Raw genomic sequence first — 19,792 nt, forward strand, 5'->3', positions numbered from 1 at the left:
CTTATATAACAATAGTAGTTTAGCTGTGGTGTTAGAAGTCAAGATAGTGCCTAGTTTTATAGAAGGGAAGTCACGATGGGAGACAAGAAAGGCTTCTGGATTCCTGGTGATGTTTTGTTTTTTACATGGGTGGTGGTTACACAAGTGTATTCATTTTGTGATAATTCATGATTTGTGTGCAGTAAGAAATCATACATCAAATAAAAAGTTTAAAAAAATTAATGGTGAGCAGGAATTTAGGGAAGCCTCTCTGAAGAAGCCATCTCTACAAAGATCAGCAAAAGCACATTCCTAGGACAAAGAAGCACATAGTGCAAAGGTTCTAGGTCAAACAACGCCAGGAAACAGAAAGAAAGCACTGCGGCAGAGCCTGGGTCCAGGGGACAGCATGTTTGAAGCAGAGAAGGCAAGAGCTCCTCTGCCAGGGTCAACTGAGATTTTATACCAAGCGCCATTGATTCTGTCTCCAAACATAAGGATTATTTTACCTCACAGTTGAGAAATGAAAGACTTCAGAAGAAAATTCAAGTTAAAGGGTTTGATATTGAGAATGAATTTATGAAAGTCTAATAAATAGTTTTATGTCCAATAAACAAAATAATAAAATTGATCAAGAGCAAAAGAAATTTATAAGCTTTTTCCCTTGAAGGCTTTTGCAATAGAACTATATCTCATAAAGACCCTGTTATTGCCTCTAGGTTTTAAAATATGATCGCAAGAAATAGTCGAATTGGGAAGGAAACGACATCGGCTAATTGAGTGACCTTAGGCAAGTCATAACTTCCCTGAGCTCTCAGTTTCCTCAGTTATAAAATGAAGGGGTAAAGACATATCTTCTAAGGTTTCCCAGCTCTAAAATTCTATTATTCAAAGTCACTTAAATTCTTGCCGCTTTAGTTTTTTCCATAAGAACAATATAACAACAGATGTTACTCCATACCTGAAACATTTCCTGGAGGTGTTTTCATATATTAATTGTAAGATTGGTGATATTGTTACCAACAGTCCTCACTTTAATTTACTGAGGATTAACTCTTCCATTAGGGTATGGAAGTAAGACCCTTCACGAAGATACTAAGTAGTATGACAAAGTAACAATTCTTAAGGTGAAACATTAATGTGGTTACAGCCCCCAAGGTGGTATGTCATTAAATATAGTGACTATTCATCAATACTGTCTCACACTTCCTAAAAACATTTCTTTGTTAGGAAGAAATTTCAATCAATTGATATCCTCATAATTTCTCTTCTCTGGCCTTCTCTTCCATGCTTACAAGCTTTTCTTCCTCATTCATCATTTATAATAGAATATAACAATGAGGGGGCACCTGGGTGGTGCAGTCAGTTAAGCATCCCACTCTTGGTTTCAGCTCAAGTCAAGATCACAGAGTCCTAGGATCCAGTCCCACATCTGGCTCCACACTCAGTGCAGAAATCTGCTAAAGTTTCTCTCTCCCTCTCTCTCTGCCCCTCACCCTTGCGCTCTCTTAAATAAATAAATCTTAAAATATATATATGTATATATATAAAATATATATAAATATATAAATATATGTGTGTATATATATAATATATGTAAATATATATATATACACACAATGAAGCAAACTCTAAGAGAAGATTAATAGAAGACAAATGTGTTTAAAAACTTGGACAAAACAGGCTTGGCTTGTGAGCTCCGCTGAGGAGCCGGAGGTTGGGCCGCAGTTACCTCCGCGTCCGCTCCTGATTCCTGGCCCCTCAGCGGCATGGCGTGCGGGGCGTCGTTGAAGCGGCCCACGGAGTTCGAGGCGGCGCTGCTGAGCCCTGGTTCCCCGAAGCGGCGGCGCTGCGCCCCTCTGCCCGGCCCCACTCCGGGCCTCAGGCCCCCGGACGCCGAGCCGCCGCCGCTTCTCCAGACGCAGACCCCACCGCCGACTCTGCAGCAGCCCGCCCCGCCCGGCAGCGAGCGGCGCCTTCCAACGCCGGAACAAATTTTTCAGAACATAAAACAAGAATATAGTCGTTATCAGAGGTGGAGACATTTAGAAGTTGTTCTTAATCAGAGTGAAGCTTGTACTTCGGAAAGTCAGCCTCATTCCTCAGCACTCACAGCACCTAGTTCTCCAGGTTCCTCCTGGATGAAGAAGGACCAGCCCACCTTTACCCTCCGACAAGTTGGAATAATATGTGAGCGTCTCTTAAAAGACTATGAAGATAAAATCCGGGAGGAGTATGAGCAGATCCTCAATACCAGACTAGCAGAACAGTATGAATCTTTTGTGAAATTCACACATGATCAGATAATGCGACGATATGGGACAAGGCCAACAGGCTATGTGTCCTGAAGCTTTCTTGCATATCTGGGTACCAGGTTTGACCTCAAGAGATGGCTGCTGTACACTTTTTGCAACTGGTTTGATATCACATTTCAGCTCCAACTTTGCATCCTGAGAACACTTAAACGTTTCTGCAGGTCCATTTTATACAACTTGAAAGACCTTAAAACTTTCTGGTTGCCACAAGCATATCTTTCTTTTCTGCTCATCCAATAAACAGCTGTGCCCTACTGTGATAGATTTTCCAAACAAAAATACCTGGAGCAGCAGTTTAGCAAAATATGCCCTCAGTGGCACTCAACAAATGGAGTTTCCCCAAGCACAGTTCTGTAAGAAGTGTGTGTGAGAGTGTGTATATATGTGTGTGTGTGTATTTTAAGTTATTATTTGTATTGTGCAAATTTTTTTGATCTTGGGGATTCTGGCTGTGAATTTGATGCACGACAATTATGGTTAAAAACATTTGCTTGGTCTACAGAAGATCATTAATGTTTTGTGACCATATAAGTTGTAACGGTGGATTGTTTTATGTTGTAGGTGTTATTGTTAAATACAGGGACTGTTTCCAGGCACAGAATATGAATCATAAGTTAGGATGGACATTAGATGTGATGATGATGACATAGCAAAGGTCTGTGGTCCTAGGTCTACAAACGCGTGGTGAGGAATTAGGACAAACTGGAGACGGGCCGCTTGACACATGGACTCTGCCTAGCCGTGTTGAAAAATACTTTGACTCCAAGCCTTAAAATACCCACGTGGAGTCTGTGCTCACCTCATTCACACAGAGAGCTCCCTGGACACTGAACCTCTAAAAAGAAAAAGTCTCCCTGGAGCAGGAGCATCAGGGTTTGCTTGGGAGCACAACAGAGGTGAGTGTGGGGCTGGGCCAGGCCCTGGTGGCCCTGCTACTTGGGAGGAGCCATTTTGCCTTTGTATCGGTTATTAAACACAGAATTTGGATTCTTTGGTCAGGCTCCCCCAAATTCTTTTTAAGAAGTGACCATGTTCAACTGCTTGAGCTTTGTTTTGGCAACCCCCTGCCCAAAGTTGCTTACAGACTGTTCTTCACCTTGTTTCCAAGGCTGTGGAACAGAAAGTAGCCTCTGTTTTGAGGAGGTGGAAGTTAAGTATACAATTATTTTTTACTGTGACTTGTTCAGGACCACATTTTACGAAACGCCTTGTTTCCTTTATTATTGTTTCTGGAAAGGAAAGTTCTATTAAAATTGTTTTAGTTTGAATATAGAATAGTTTTATTAATTAGGGCTTATTTTGAAAAATTCTGAGTTTAATTCAAGTGTATGCCAGTACCTTCCAAAGTAAGGTAATATTCAGAGACAGTTGTTCTGATCAGATGGCTTAGAGAAATTCTGGAATATTCATATTTGAAGATTCCTTATTAATGAATGTCTTTGACTTAAATCTAACCAAAAACTGCAACATTATTCTTTGTACATTTTCATTATATAGTGTTAACAAGCTTAGTTGCAAACAAATAAAATACTTAAGCTATTTGTTTACCTTGCCTTCTTAAAAAAAAAAAAAACTTGGACAAAACAAAATTTTTATAAGACCCAATTAAGACACGAATAGGTAAAAAAGGCAAACAGAACATTTCAAGTGTAGGAAAGTATTCAATATACCCAATAAATAAACACAAGCTTGAAGAGAAGCTATCCTTTTTTATTTATGAAATTAGTACATAGTTTGAAAATGAGAATATCCCATGTTGGTAGCTATTTGTTGAAACTGATACTATCACACACAACTTAGGGTGTTCTAAACCCATATAAATCTTAGGAATAACAACTTGAAAATGTGTTTCAAGGTTTTTAAAAGCTTCATAACCTTTGATTAATAATATTACTTCCAGAAATCTGTCATGAGGAAAAAATTCCAAATTCTAGAATGTTTCATACACAAAGATATTCATCACAGTTTTTTTATATATTATACTGAAAATAAAAATAACCTAATTCCGAGAATAAAGAATTAAGTGAAGTATGATATACGTAAACCATGAAATACAAAAAATCATCTTTATGAGAAAAACAGTATCTTATTTATCATACAAGCTAAACTGTTAAAAAAAAAGAGGAAAGTTGAAAAAACACTGGAAAAATGATGTTTATAAAGTTATAAAAATGTAAACACTGAATAGTAATTTAAACAAAATTAGGGATATGGTTTTATGGGTAGATTTAGTGGAGGGACAGAGTATATTCTAGAAAAAAAAAAGAAAAAAAACCCAAACTCAAAAAAGCTAAAGAGCCTACTGTGGGAAGAGAGCTTGGAGAGAGGACTGTGGTAGTACTCTTTCTGTGCAAATTATATAAACAAATTACTTTCATTAAATATAAAATTAAAAAAAGCCAAAGACCGAAAATAAATATACCAAAGTATTAACAGAAATTATCTTTAGGAAGTTAGTCTTTAATGTTTTCTATTCATTTGTATTCATTTCTCAAGTTTTCTATGATAACCAAGTCTTAAAAGTGATAGAATGACAGAAGGGCCCACCTTTCATTTGCATGTTTTATATTTTACAGTGTTTTCACTTGTTTCACCTCCCTTAATCCTTATGAGAACCCCACAAAGCAGATACTAAAATCTTGAATTTTGCAAGGAGAAGAATAAGAAGCAAAGAAGCTCATTTATATAATTACTGGCATACAAGCTCATTTATATAATTACTGGCATCTTTTTTTTTTTTCTGCTATACTATAAGAGGTATTGATAATTTGAAAAAGAAGATGTAGGCAGACAAGAAGAAAATGCATTAAGGATAAAATGAAGACTGTGCCGCACTTCGAGAGTGTGAAGAAAAGCCCAGTATGACTGAGAATGTCAAGGCCACTTATTCCAAACCTACAACACTACCCATTTACATACGCAATTTAATGTAAATTATGTACACAATTAACTGTGAATGTAGTAAGTGTTTCCATGTGGGGCTTACAGCATATATACTCAAACAGGAAAACTAGATTCCTCTGCAGATCTATTCAGAGGAGCTTAGATGGAGGTTGGTCCCCTCTCTTGCTAATTTGAGCAATGGAGACAGTCAGTCTAGTGAGTATGTTTATGAGTGATTCCTGTGAAAGCAAAATAGATCTTTTTTTAATATAAGCTCAAAATTATAACTATATATATTTGAGACTGTGGGTTTATTATTTGATTCTCAGGATGATAAGTTAGTCAAACCAAATATAAAACAAAATGAAATTATACACATATATATTTTATATGCTTGTTCATTGTCTCTACCTAGAGAAATCTACTCTTCTTTTAAAGCTGAGATGCAATGCTATCTCCTAGGTGTCACTTTCTCTACACTCTGGAGACAGAATGAATTACTTCTTCCTCCACGCTTTAACACGACTGGAATAATATTTATCACATTGCATCACGAATAATTATTTGTAGGTCTCTCTATCCTTCTAGATAATGTTTCAAGAAGGCAAAGGCTGTAGATTGTTCATGTTGTATCCTCAGTACCAAATAAAATGCCAGTCTATAACATAGGTCCCAGCAAAAGTTTGTTTGATGAGCTCTCTAAAGAAGATAATTCACAAGCCCAGTGAAAAGGAAATGCAATGGAAAGGCCGAGTCCATTAAATCAGAGTCCATTAAATTTACTGTGTACCTTCTACTTCCTTTTTTTTAGGCCCCATCACCATAGGCATGGTTTAATACATAACTCAAATGCTACTTCAATTAATATTCTCCTGATTTTTCCAGGTTATAATACGTTTCTTTCGCTGCACTTCCAAGCACTTTACCTCTACCAAAGCCTTCTCTTACTTGCCTTTTTTTAACTCTTAAGAAAAATTTTGAAGGGAAAACATCCCATCTTACATATCTCTTAATATACACTGTCTACCTACTGCTGGCCGGGCACACGATACACACTCAGTCCATGTTTGTTAAGTAACAATTTATTAGACTTGAAAATAATTCAAAAGATCATAGACTGTATCATTTCCATTGTAACCAAGATGAAGGCCAGAGTGGTCTTAGGAGCCTTTTGTCTTCCTGATGAGTCCTTCCATTACGTCCCACTGCTCCTTGGTGACCTAACACAAACAGAAAAAGGCAATTTTATGTGGTTCTTGCATATTTTTAAAGCTTGGTATCTTAGCTGTTAATATTATATTATATTCACAAAACGACATTACCTTCCTCAGACTGTTGAATTCCCCTGAAATAAATACTTCCTCTCCACCATCAAATCTAATGACCTGAAAAAAAAAAATAGTAAAAACTCTGAAACTAACTCCTTTTAAAAAGTGTCTGAACCATTAGCCATTTTCCTATCTTAATTGGATGGAACATCTCCTTGGCACTTTCAGTCAAAGCCCAAAGTTTGAAGACAAAAGTCATGATTAAACGTAACCTGATTTACTCATTTTAAAATCTTCTTTCCCCCATCTCCACAATTTCAAATTCTACCTGATATTAAAGATCATCTTAAAGGCATGTCTACCAAAGTAATTGGCATTTAATAAAATTAATTTATCAATGAACAAACTCCACAGGCTAAACAATCTATATTAATATTGTTATATTATTTACAGCTAAATTAATATTTAAATCATATTTATATGCAATATTGTCAGGAATGGTTCCACAATACGCCTTCCCACACCAAGTCCATCTCCCCAAGAAGTCAAGAGAACACAATACTTACTGCCCCGTTAATCCAAGAAGCATAATCACTACAAAGGAAAGCAGCAAGATTTGCAAGTTCTTCCACAGTTCCTAGCCGACCACAAGGAATTCTAGCGATCATTTCTTTCTCAAATGTTCCAGTTGGGTCAAGACGACTAAAGGCACCCTTAGAAATTAAGAAAATAGTGAGGTTGTATTAAACAAATTTAAGAAACAAGTTTGCATGAAATGGAATATTACTGTGGCAGCCTGTTCATACCTCAGGCCTTGTAAACAACAGATAATTTTGCCAAATTCTTCCATAGTCACTTCAGCTCAAAACAGGTCATTTTATCAATACTGACCTAAAAAAACCACCAGAAAATATAACCTTTTTACCTTTCTACCTTCATCTGTAAAATGAGACCTGTCTTTCACTACCTTACAAAACTGTTGGAAGCATCAAATGAGAAAATGTATATAAAAGTATTCTGAAATCCATTCAAGCTTAGTGTGGTGGACGTAGTGGTACTAATGTTGTTTGACTGAATAATCACAGAAAAGTGACCTAAGCAGAAAACCTTTAAAAGGAAATTCCTTTTCTTCTTTCTTCTCAAAATAATTGGAAAAGAAGAAAACAAGTGTGTAGGAATATTAAATTCAAGTAGATTCTAGAGGGGGGGAAAAAAAACAACCCTGTAACTTAATTTGCCAACCAATGTCTTTCTTCTGTTAATGATGTGAAGGTGAAGACCAAGATGAAGTAAGCACATGCACTGATTAAAAAAAAAAAAAAAAAGATTGAATTTCTCTGTACCAGTGCCTGGAAGTCTAGGTGACAGTTGTCTTCAATAAAACAGGTAAGAGACAGAGCAAGCTCTCAGGAGACTTCTTGTGAGCACTCCAGCTCTCCTGCCCTTCCTGGGCAGGTATAAACCTGCAGAGACGAAGGGTAGCAACAGGTCCCAGTCCTGACGCTGTTGGGATTGCCATGGAGTTTCTACACTTCAGTTTTAATCTCTTTAAAGCTTGTTACTTGTGTACAACTGATACCGCTACTGCTACACTGTAAGCTCCTTGATGGCAGGTACTCTTGTCACAAATGTTTCGTATCTCTCTCAATACCTTTGCACACAGCACTCAATAAATACATTTTAAATAAATAAATAAAATGCAGGTGATCTTTCCTAGAGACCGAGGTCCTAAAAAAGAGGCTTCTGTGACTCCAAGTTTCTCTTCAGAGAGTGCCCAGCATAGGGCTGCCCTGAATCATGTGTTTTAATGTATGCTTTTGAGTTATTTTTCCATTAATTGTATTAGATTCTTTATTACTGGAGTGACAAACAAGATAATCAAGTTTGACTCACTCAAGTAGTCCTTCTTTCCGTTTTCCACCCTTTAAACTGCTAAATAAACTAATGCACGGGGCGCCTGGGTGGCTCAGTCAGTTAAGTATCTGCCTTTGGCTCAGGTCATGAACCTGGGGTTCTGGGGTTCTGGGGTCCTGGGATCGAGCCCTGCGTCAGGCTCCCTGCTCAGCGGAGACCCTGCTTCTCCCTCTCCCTCTGCCTGCCACTCTGCCTACTTGTGCTCTCTCTCTCTCTCTCTGTTAAATAAATAAATAAATAAATAAATAAATAAATAAATAAATAAATATACAAACTAATGCAGCCATATCCACATTGATATTTAATACCCAGAACAACCCACATTCCAAATGCTCCTTAGCATTATTTTTTAAGGTATTCATACAACCAAAACAAGTTATCATACTTCACCTAAGCCTTCGGAGCTACAGGTCAGCTGAGATTGTAAATTCTTGCTTTACATAAAAACAAAAAGTGAGAGTGAAGTTATCTGAGGCACTGCGAGAGAACACAGAAAGTGTGGGCCTTCTGACTGTAACAGCATTAGTGATCGTTATGAGTTGCAATGAGTATCTGTAAGCATGATTGATTACAGGAGAAACGCACACCATCAGAAAGATTTGTAATCAGAGAGACGTGGGAGTTAAATGACATGCATAACTGAGTGAAAGTGAAAGGCACAGACATGAGTCAAAGAAAATGCTACCTCTAGCAAGACCAAGGCTGTATGAAAACTTTCCAGAACATCTCTTAAAATAAAAATATACTTACATTTCCATGAACTAAAAAAAAGATGTCAAAGTAAGAATCCATAAAATATGGTGAGGATTAAGAAATATAGGTTAATAACAGATTACTGAAGCAAATCAGACAAAATACCAAAATGGATGGCACAAAAGATCCCAGCAGATTAAGTTGTTGAAATAGAACTTATCAAGAAGTTACATAGCTGTTGTATTCCTGCCCACCTCCTTATTTATACTGACCAATGGCAAAGCCCTCTTCCCTACCACGAAGGCTCCAAACTCAGGCATCTCTGATAAGTCCTGCACACAACAGTCAGAATATTTCTATCAATGTTTCATTCCTTAATCATTCAGGAGATAACAGGCAAACTAAAACTTACTTTTGTTTTTATAGGCCCTGGTTGTATCACATTAAATCGCAGTCCATATTTACCCCATTCAGCTGCAAGAGACCTAAAAATTAAAATATCACCAATATTTTAATATTCTAAAATACTACACTATACGTTAAAAATACTAATAACCAGTCTCACTGCATGCTTACTATATGCCAGAGGCTACAACCGCAACAAGTAGCGACTATAATCATTCCCCATGCTGCAGACAAGGAAACTGAGGCACAGAAAGATGAAATCATTTGCTGAGTCATATGGCTAGTGAATTAACCTCAAATGGTCTAGCTCCAGAGTTTGTGCTTCAGTCACTCTGCTGTAATATCTACCATTTGCATCTTAGTGTCCTTAATCACAATGCTATACTACCTACCACTTACATTTTAGAACTAAGTCTAATATCAAAATACATTAAGTATCAAAATTTAGCATAAAGAAGTGAGATAATCATGCCCCTCCCCCACATTTTCTGGAGTTCAGTGCAACATGTACTATTTATATATAGTACATTGGATTACAATGTTTGCAACATCATGAGTCCTTTTAAGTAAGAGATGGATTACATAGATATAAAATATTAACCACATCCATGTTTAACGAGGCTTTAATACAATTGCTGCACTGCACTCAAAGGGAAATAGGAATCTAACAAAATCTTACTAAATGTCACGAAGCAAAATACAACAATAATAGCAAATACAGAAACTTAAAGCAATCTGTTTTAAAAGCCTACTTGATAGACAGGTCTAACTTTTAATATCTAACTCATTTTAGGACTTTTTATTCATTTGTACATCTGTGTGTGTGTATATACTGAATCTAGTTTTAAAATATGACTTAAGGTAACAGCTTTTAAAAATACATATAAACACAAATGAGGAAGATAAAATCATTTAAAGGAAAGAGAGACAGAAAAAAAGAAGGAAGCAGAAAAGGAAGAAAGGAATTGAAAAACAGATAAGGAACAATAAAGGAGCCAAGAACTGAGCTAATACCTAAATGTTTTGTGGCATTCCATACAATCACAATAGGTGGGTCACAAATTTGCATCCATTCTTTCCAAGATGCCATGCAAAAAAGGTAAGCCTAATCAGTTACACACTTTGCAGTGCCCATAAGGGAAAGGGAAACTAATTTCTCAGGAAAAGTACAACCGTTCCTGATAAAAAAAAAAAAAAAAAAAAAAAAATCAGAAAAATATTTCTTTCAAGAAGAATTCTAAAATGAAAATTGTGTAATACAGTAAGACAATACTGTATCCTTGCCATAAATACAAAGAGATTAAGTCTTATGAAACTATAAGATATCAATTAATATAGTTAACAAGATCACTGGAAAGGCCAATTTGGCAATACTCATTCTATAGGATAGGGGACAAGTGCTCCAAGTACAGTCTGTTAATCTATCTTAACCCACAGGGGCATTTTAGAGAATGGGTCGACTGCATCCCTTTCAGGCAAATCATACATAAAAATTGCTTCCCTGAGTGATGCTTTTGACAGAATCCATGGCCATACCTCCCCTTGGCATGTACTTGCAGTGAGCTGGCTCCAAACTGCTGGGGAAGTAGCAACTTCATGTCTTAACAGAATTACAGGTTGAGCAAGTTTACAGCGTCCTGAAAAACTAAGTAACCTAGTGAGGAAATCTGCCTAGAGGAAAAGCCATCCTGTCACTGCTCAGAGGTGCAACAGATACCCTTTGTCCAGTCCTAGCTCTCATTAAATTAGCTTATATTCTAAAGAACTACTGTAACATGATAAGAAATCCACCTCATTAGCTTATTCTGCATATTAAGATGCTAAGCACAATATCAATAATGCTAGCCATTATTGTTGTTAAATCAACATATGCTTATTGTGTACTTAGTTTGGGTTAACATTCTGTGTTATTTACCCTCAAAGGAAGGCAGTTTCTGCTCTCAAGAGAGCAGTCTTTCTCTCTCAAGAGAGGTCAGCTTCATAGTATAATAAACTAGTTACTTTGCTGGGAATTGTGCAATGTGTGCCATGGCTGCTTACAGGAAAAAGTACCTAAGTCTATTGAGAATGAGAGGGAAGGCTTCCTGGAGGAGGTGACATTTGAGTTGACACTTGAAGAAGGATTAGGAGTTTACTGTGGGAGGGCAAGGTAGAGGAAAAAATGGGACATAATAGGGCATAGGATGGAGAAAAAAGACAGCCCAGGCATATGGGCCAGTATGAGTGAAGGACAAAGGCACAAACAACATGCCATATTTGGGAACCTACAAGGCCTCATCTGGTATGACTGTGTCCTATAAAGTATGAGAAGAGGACTGACGGGAACTCAGACTGGAGAGGAAGTACACATTTACCGAGCATCTACTCCATGCAATATGCTACACAATAACAAAACAAAACCAAACCCAAGCAGCACAGAATCACAGTTTTAAAGGACACGACACTGACACCTCTAACAAGACCAAAGGTCCCAACAAGACAAATACTGATACTGTACAAATGATGCCAAAATAGTCAGGTTCTAATTCCTTATTTCCAAAGTCATCTGACCTTAAAAAAAGGTAATTACCTCTATTTACATTAAGATTCCACTTCTAAGTATAGTAACATGTCTTTTTATCTCAAACAAATGTGTATTACTGATTTCAATGTTGAAAAGTGTTCTGGGACTACTGGAAGAAGAGAATAATGATGTTTCGGCAGACACTGAGCACCAGCCATGCACCAGGTCCTGCCTGGTGTATACTGAGATGAATAAGGTATGGTCCCTCCCTCACAGAACTCACATCCTAGTGGGGAGGTCACATAGCTTTAACAATATGTTTGAGGGGCACCTGGGTGGCACAGCGGTTAAGCATCTGCCTTCGGCTCAGGGCGTGATCCTGGCGTTATGGGATCGAGCCCCACATCAGGCTCTTCTGCTATGAGCCTGCTTCTTCCTCTCCCACTCCCCCTGCTTGTGTTCCCTCTCTCACTGGCTGTCTCTATCTCTATCAAATAAATAAATAAAATCTTTAAAAAAAAAAAAACACCAATATGTTTGAAAGCAGCCTTGCATGTCCTGCTCTGTGTCCCTACCATATTGGTACATGACCTTCATTTTAGAACCTGTAACAATGGATAGCATTTATTTATTAGCATGTTAGTCTTCTCACTAGATTGAAATAAACAAAGTTTTAAGGTGCACAGAGTACAGAATAATTAATTCTGTTCTAAGGAAATGAAAGAAAACATCCTAGGGGAGGTGATGTGATGAGAGCCTTAAAAGTAGGGAAAATAGCACAGCAAATTCCAATAGCAGCCTAGCCCAGACAGAGAAAGATGAAAACGCACGGCATATTTAGGGAAATACAGAGCAGTTCAATGGAGATTAAAACACAAGAAAAATAGTATAAGACTATCCACTCAGGGGAGGATGAGAACTATTCTACTTCTATCAGTATCCTATCCCTGGACCTAGCACAGTGCCAGGCACACAAAAGGGTCACAATAAACATTTATCCAATTAATCAACGAATAAACAAAGACCAGGGACAAGTTTATTTAGAATACCATACTGAGGTTTGGCTTTTATTCCAAAGAGGAATGAAAAAATGATCTAAGATTTTAGCTAGGGAGTATCATAAGCAGACGTATTTTTAGAAAGATGATTCTGGTGGGAATATGAATAAAAAATAAAGAGGGGAGAGACTGGTAGCAGAGAAACACATTATAGGGTTATTACAGTAAGCCATGATGAGAACCTGCATTATAACAAAGACAGTGGAAAAGGCCAATGGGGAACAAATTCAAAAAGCAATCATATGCTTCTGAGAAAAGGCCACAAGATCTGACAAGTGGTCACTGGTTTATGTTAGTCCTATTAATCTGGCACAGCAGATACAATAAAAGAATGAAGGTGTGTTTAACAGAGATCAGAAATAGCACTGATAAAGATATATGGGAGAGCAAAAAGGCTATAGTCCTGTGCTATCTAATATGGCAGCTACTAGCTACATGTGGCTATTTAATCTTAATTTTAAAGTAATTAAAATTAAATAAAATTTAGTTTCTCTGTGACAGTAGCCACAATTCAAGGGTTTCATATGTGGCAATTGGATAGGGCAGATTTATAAAACATTTCCATCACTGCAGAAAGTTCTATTGGACAGTGTTAATAAAGACAAACAGGACTCATCCAAGAGATAGAATGTCTGTTTCCAAGTGAACTCATCTTTGCTTTACTTTTCTCTGGATGGAGATTAGAAAGGAGAAATCAAGCTCCATGACCTACCAAAGTACATTTTCTATCTTCGGTGATGGGATTAACATAGTAGTACTCACTTGCTCATGGCTTCCACTCCTGCTTTGGCAGAAGCACTTGGTACTACAAAACCTGACCCACTTTCAGCATAGATGGTTGTAATAGCCAGAAATGCTGCCCCTGAAATTTGAAAAGGATACAGTGTAATTAACAATAGAGCTAAGTCAATTCACATCAGGGAAACATGATTTACAAGAATGGGATCTGATTCAAGAGGATATAACAAAAATGCAGCGTGTTTTAGACTTCAGTAACTCTGAATTAATGAGAGAGAAATCTAATAAAATTGCTACGTCTTTCTAGTAATCTTGCTGCCATTCAAGATGGCTCAGTCTGTGCTTACTTGAAATTCTATGGCAGGTGAGTCAAGACTGTGACCCAAAACTCGGAGGCATGGCCCTATAACCCCCTGCACAATCAGCTGGGTGGGATTTCCATTAACTAAGCACCCACTTAAATAAGAATAAATCAGGGACACCTGAATGGCTCAGTCGATTAAGCGTCTGTCTTCAGCTCAGGGCATGATCTCAGGATCCTGGGATGTAGTCCTACCTTGGGCTCTCTGCTCAGTGGGGAGCCTGCTTCTCCCTCTGCCTGCCACTCCCCTTGCTTGTGCTCTCTCTCTTTGACAAATAAATAAATAAAATCTTTTTAAAAAATTAGAATAAGTCAGAATCAAAACTATATTAGCAGGGACTTGACTTCCAGCCATGATGGACTTGCCCTCCTCCTGTAAATATCAAGAAAACTGTATAAGATATATAATTATATGATACAACTACTTTCCGATACTGTACAGCAAGCAGGGAAAGACAATGATCCCTGAGAGAAGAAACATGAAATGAGCCCTAAGGTCACCCCAGATTTTTGCCTGAAGGCATTATACATATACTATATACTATAAAATACACTATGGTGTGTACTACAAACATACACATACTATATGTGTGTGTGTATATATATAGTACATATATCCATACTCTACACTATACATACTCGATACACACTGTATCCATACTATACACTATATAGACTGTGAGATAAAGAGGAGAAATACAAGCAAAACATAGCATTCTCACTGAGTTGAGGACACAGAGATTAGAGTTTGGGGACACTGAGGAAGTTGGAATTTGTGAGCAGAGTTCCTGCAAAGAGGGAAGTATGCAGAGATAGAGCTCCATAAATCTGCATAGTATCTCATCAAGTCTTTGGCCAAATATTTTAAGTCATCTCTAAACCCAACGTGGGGCTCAAACTTACAAGCCTGTGATCAAGAATCACCCACTCTCCCAACTGAGCCAGCCAGGCACCCAAAAGAGAAAATCTTAATAGCAATCAGAGGAAACAGAAAACAACATAAATAAGGGAACGGATATTAAAAATATTCACTGACATCATCAGAAACAATGTTAGCTAGAGAACAATAGAATGATATCTGGAAGGTGCTGAAAGAGGAAAAAAAAACCTGTTAACCCTGAATTCAGTACACAGCAAAAATATTCTCAAAAATAAAGCGATATTTTCTGACAAACAAAAGCTGCAAGAATTCAATGCCAGCAGACGTGCACTACAAGAAATAGTGAAAAAAGATCTTCAGGCAAAATGAAAATGATACTAAATAGAAACTCAAATCTTCAGATGGAATGATGACTGTCAACAACAGTAAATGTGTCAGTAAATATTTACATTTTGTTTTCCAAATTCCTTTTGAAAATAACTGAAAAAAGCTATATTAAAAAGTGACACCAAACTTACAGTAATCAACAGTGCTTGGGACATAATAGGTTCTCAATAAATTGACTGAATGAAAGTTTAAAAGAATCTTTAGCTGCTAAGAAATCAGTGATTTTCTATTTCTTAATTAGCTGCTACACTAGAAAATACTGCAAGTTTAATATTTGCAAGAGGACGAAACTATATATATTTTATAAAATAGTACATACCTTAAGAAATTTAACAAACTGCAAGTTTGAAAGACAATAAAAATAATTCAAAGAATATTTAGATACATTTTTATTCCTCCTTCAAAAATATTTAGTCTCTCATCCCCTCTGCATTTTCCAAAGTAATAACAAAACTCAGCACATCCTGGACAACAGGGGGAGTGAAAAGGGGGGCAGGAGTGCCATTTTGAGAAATAAGAATGGTTAGTTAGTCATTATGGTAACTCCTTTTGTATATCAAACTCTGCCTCTTTCAAAACTCTGAAAATTACTGTGCTTCCAAAATCACTCTGTGGAAAAGGAGGGATGTAGAACAATCATGTACACAATTACAGTATACTGACAACAGATGCTAACTGCATCACTCTTACAGCAAAATCATAAGAACTACTTAAAAAAGTGGTAATTACTTATATAAAGCAAATGCTGCAGTAGAAAGTGCTCTAACTTCTGATTCAGATTTAACCAATGTTTATTCAGGTGTGGGAGAGGAGGAATTAAACCGTTTTATATAATTCAGATACTGAAAATGAAAGATATTGTCCTCTTCTTTTTCCCTTTAGGTTTTATTTTCTAAACCTCGAAGATCTGGGTTACCCACTGCTTAGAATGAGACAGTGCTGCCTCTGAGCGTAAGAAGGAGGTAAAATTTTGAAACTGTACTATCCCAGCTGGGTTAATGCTGCTGAGTAGGACAACACGGCTGGACTTTAAAGAATGCACAGTGGTGGAGCGCCTGGGTGTCTCAGTTGGTTACGTGTCTGACTCTTGATTTTGGCTCGGGTCATGATCTCAGAGTCCTGGAATAGAGCTCCATGTCAGGCCCCGTGCTCGGCATGGAGTCTGCTTGAAGATTTCTCTCTCTCTCCTTTTGCCCCCGCCCCACTCATGCACACTCTCTAAAATCAATGAATAAATCTTAAAAAAAAAAAAAAAAAAGAACAGTGGTGCTAAAAGCTCAAAAACAAAAAATTGTCAGATTCCCAGGGTTAGTCACTGATATATTTTTCTTTTTGAAGAAAGGCCAATTCTTTATTTTCTTATCTTTTATTTTTATTTTTTTCATTTTTTAAAGATTTTATTTATTTATTTGTCAGAGAGAGAAAGAGAGAGCACAAGCAGGGGAGCAGCAGGCAGAGGGAGAAGCAGGCTCCCTGCTGAGCAAGGAGCCTGATGCAGGATTTGATGTGAGCCAAAGGCAGACCGACTGAGCCACCCAGGCATCCCAAGGCCAATTCTTTAAATTAGAATAACTTCCTATAGAAGAGGTTTGGAAATGCCAAATTTCTAACATCCCAGTGCAGACAAGCAGAAATGAATCTGTTATTAATTGAAGTCAAGTAAATGGAGAAAGGGAGCAATAGCCTATCATTCTTTTGTTGGTAGAAAATAGTTTATCAATTCTATTTTTGTACAAAACATACAGGAGAAATCTAGCCAATCAACACACAAATGCTGCCACATGGAAAGGGACTTTATCAAACTTTGAGCCTAAGAACATACAAACGTCTCTAATCGCCGTCTTCAATACTTGTCTATGCTTTTCCACCCACCTCTTTTAAAAATTCCACATATCCCCATTATTTCTTCTGTCCCAGCTACAGTATAATGATGGGGAGACAGGGGGTTGGTCTCTGCTGTCCTCTCTTTCCAATCAGACTTGTGGATGTGTGGGATCACACCACCCCCAGTGATGGTAGCCTTGATAAGAAAATCCAACTCTTCATCATCCCAGATTGCAAGCTGCAAGTGGCTTCATTATTTCAAAATGGGAAAAAATAGTAGCAAAGTAACACTAAAAATCACATTGGCTAGAGGAAACTGGCTGACTCAGTCAGTGGAGCACATGACTCTTAATCTCTGGGTTGTAAGTTCGAGGACCACGTTGGGTGTAGAAATTATTTAAAAATAAAATCTTTTAAAAAAATCACATTGTCTATTAAAAATAAAATGTAAGATTATGTCCAGTTTCAAAAGACTCAAAATTTTTAAAATCTAGTTTCAATCCAAGTTATGAAAACTAAAATAATAAACAATTTTAGCTCCCATAACCAACAGAGGTAAAATAGTATAAAGATATCTGGGCCTGAATACTGATTCTTCTATTTACTATTTGTACAGCTGTGTGACCTTGAACAAGTCACTTTCCTGCTCTGGGCTGCGTTTTTAACATCTGTAAAATAGGAAAATAGGCAGTGTCCAGCAAATGTCATTAGATTTTACGGATTACTCATTAATTTATTGTTGCCGTTGATTCTACCTATTATTCTTTTACCCTCGTGAAAAAAAGCACCATTTGAAACCGGTAATATCCAGCTTTTGTACCATCTGTAACTTCAATTGATGTTTGACTTCCCGGTTACTTTGCCAATTGCACTGAAATTTGACTCCTGGCCTTAAACCCACACAAGCATCTGTAGCCACATCTCAAACCCAACAGCTGTCATCATCCTGAATGAATTCAACAACCAGGGGGACAAGATTAGAAATCTCACAGTTCTTTGATCTCCCCATTCCCAACAACCTTCACTGCTACCCAACAGAGCCACAACCTGAGCTTTGCCATCATGCCAAAATACTGATACAGTGCCTCACTCTTGAGATCCTATCCTTCCAGTTCTCTCACACCCTCATACTACACGTGTTCCTTGACACCTCATTACAATTCTGGGTTTTTCCTCTCATACTCTCTAGGCTTATAATTCCCTCCTGCTCTAACTTGCTTATTTACCACTGAGACAATTACGTGAATTAATCACTGCCTAGCCACCATGATGTCTCAAGACATCAACTCCTCAATAACAGGACTGCTTTCTCCACTCTTACAAGGAAGGGATTTTAACACTGTTACAAACTGTGGGTGAATGCCATTGGAAAGATACATCTGCCATTTCACCTAGGCTCTCAACATCACTCATCAACTCTTTTCAGCATTCAGAGTAGGACCCTCCACCTGTGTCTTTGATTCACAGCTCCTGGGACTAGGCCATTCTTTCATTGGTTCTTTCTTCTTTTTCCTTTAACACTTCTCTTCACTGGACTCTCCCTCAGTCATTAATTGTGCTTCAATCTCCACTGAGAATGTATCTCTTCTTAAGATCCTTCAATCAAACTTTACTAATCTCCAGAGGGTAAACTCCATACCCCTTATCCTCATTTCTTACCTCTCTTGGCATTATACATTACACATAAGTAACACTGAACTTCTTATACTTCCTAAACATACATTTGAGGTATTGTTTGCAGCTTTAACTCTTCCACTATTGCCAGCAATTAATCTTGCTGCCAATCATGGCAAGAAGAGAAAACTGTGCTTCTCTGTCTTTTGGATTAGGGCACAGAAGACGGTCTCTTAGCCATTTTTCAATAGAAGCTCAGATTAAATTTAAATCTAAAAATCATCAGTGCTCTAAAAGTTTATCAAAGGAGGATTATATAACTTTAAAAAACAAAATAACTTCCTAAAAATATATTATTTACTAAGCAAAGACTTATTTCAGTTGAACACTTAATATAAACACATCCTTCATATAGGCTGAAACTTGCAAGTTGAATTACAATAAGTGGTATCAGGGCTCTGGTTTTTCTAGTCTATTTTAATTATAGGTCCTCATCTCAAGTTCAGACACTTTATGGTCCCCTTGTAAAAGAGGCAGTAAAAATACACTTTTCTTGGAGGAACCTAATATTTTAATAGCCAACACTTACTGAGCACTAGTTTGGGCCAGGCACTCTTCCTAACACTTTATAGGTACTAGTTCACTTAATCATCATAGCAATCCTTGGGGGGAGGTTCTATTATCCCCGATTTACAGAAGAAGACACTGAGGCACAGAGAAGTAACTTGCCCAAGCTCACACAAGTAGTAAGAGGTATAACCAGGATGAGAACAGACAGTATGATTCTAGAGCCTACACTCTTAACCACTACATAAAATTGCCTCTCCAAGAAATTTCCAATTACATAGTTTAAAAGAAAAAAAGATCCCTTTCAAAATTTCCAAATCATCTTACCTTTATATTATCTTCATAACACACCTAAGTAAGGTACATATGGTTGCTACAAGAAATTTTAACAAATGAAGTTTAA

At 37.4% G+C, this 19,792-nt stretch overlaps 1 protein-coding gene and 1 pseudogene across 4 annotated transcripts in view; one reads left to right on the forward strand and one right to left on the reverse strand.

The window, feature by feature from the left end:
* Positions 1 to 1,667: 1,667 nt before the first annotated feature.
* LOC123797900 (akirin-1 pseudogene) lies at positions 1,668 to 3,449 on the forward strand (annotated as a pseudogene).
* Positions 3,450 to 6,241: 2,792 nt separating this feature from the next.
* Positions 6,242 to 19,792, reverse strand: part of DECR1 (2,4-dienoyl-CoA reductase 1) — a 43,864-nt gene continuing 30,313 nt past the window's right edge. Inside the window, exons 6-11 of one of the 4 annotated variants that reach the window (XR_015725801.1) lie at positions 13,781 to 13,880; positions 9,465 to 9,537; positions 8,750 to 9,384; positions 7,789 to 7,908; positions 7,252 to 7,336; positions 7,024 to 7,158 (exon numbers count right to left, since the gene is read on the reverse strand). Coding sequence is in view for 2 of the 4 variants with exons in the window: in XM_045806001.2 (XP_045661957.1) it covers positions 6,338 to 6,397; positions 6,500 to 6,562; positions 7,012 to 7,158; positions 9,465 to 9,537; positions 13,781 to 13,880 (443 nt within the window). In the remaining 2 variants the exon portion in view is untranslated. Of the gene's footprint in view, positions 6,398 to 6,499; positions 6,563 to 7,011; positions 7,159 to 7,251; positions 7,909 to 8,632; positions 9,385 to 9,464; positions 9,538 to 13,780; positions 13,881 to 19,792 lie in introns of those variants that run through there. The other 3 variants (XM_045806001.2, XR_015725800.1, XM_087864752.1) reach the window with 3 other exon arrangements.

Source organism: Ursus americanus, chromosome 9 (genome assembly GCF_024610735.1).
Source record: "Ursus americanus isolate L20-20 chromosome 9, mUrsAme1.1.p, whole genome shotgun sequence".
Classification (NCBI taxonomy): domain Eukaryota; kingdom Metazoa; phylum Chordata; class Mammalia; order Carnivora; family Ursidae; genus Ursus; species Ursus americanus.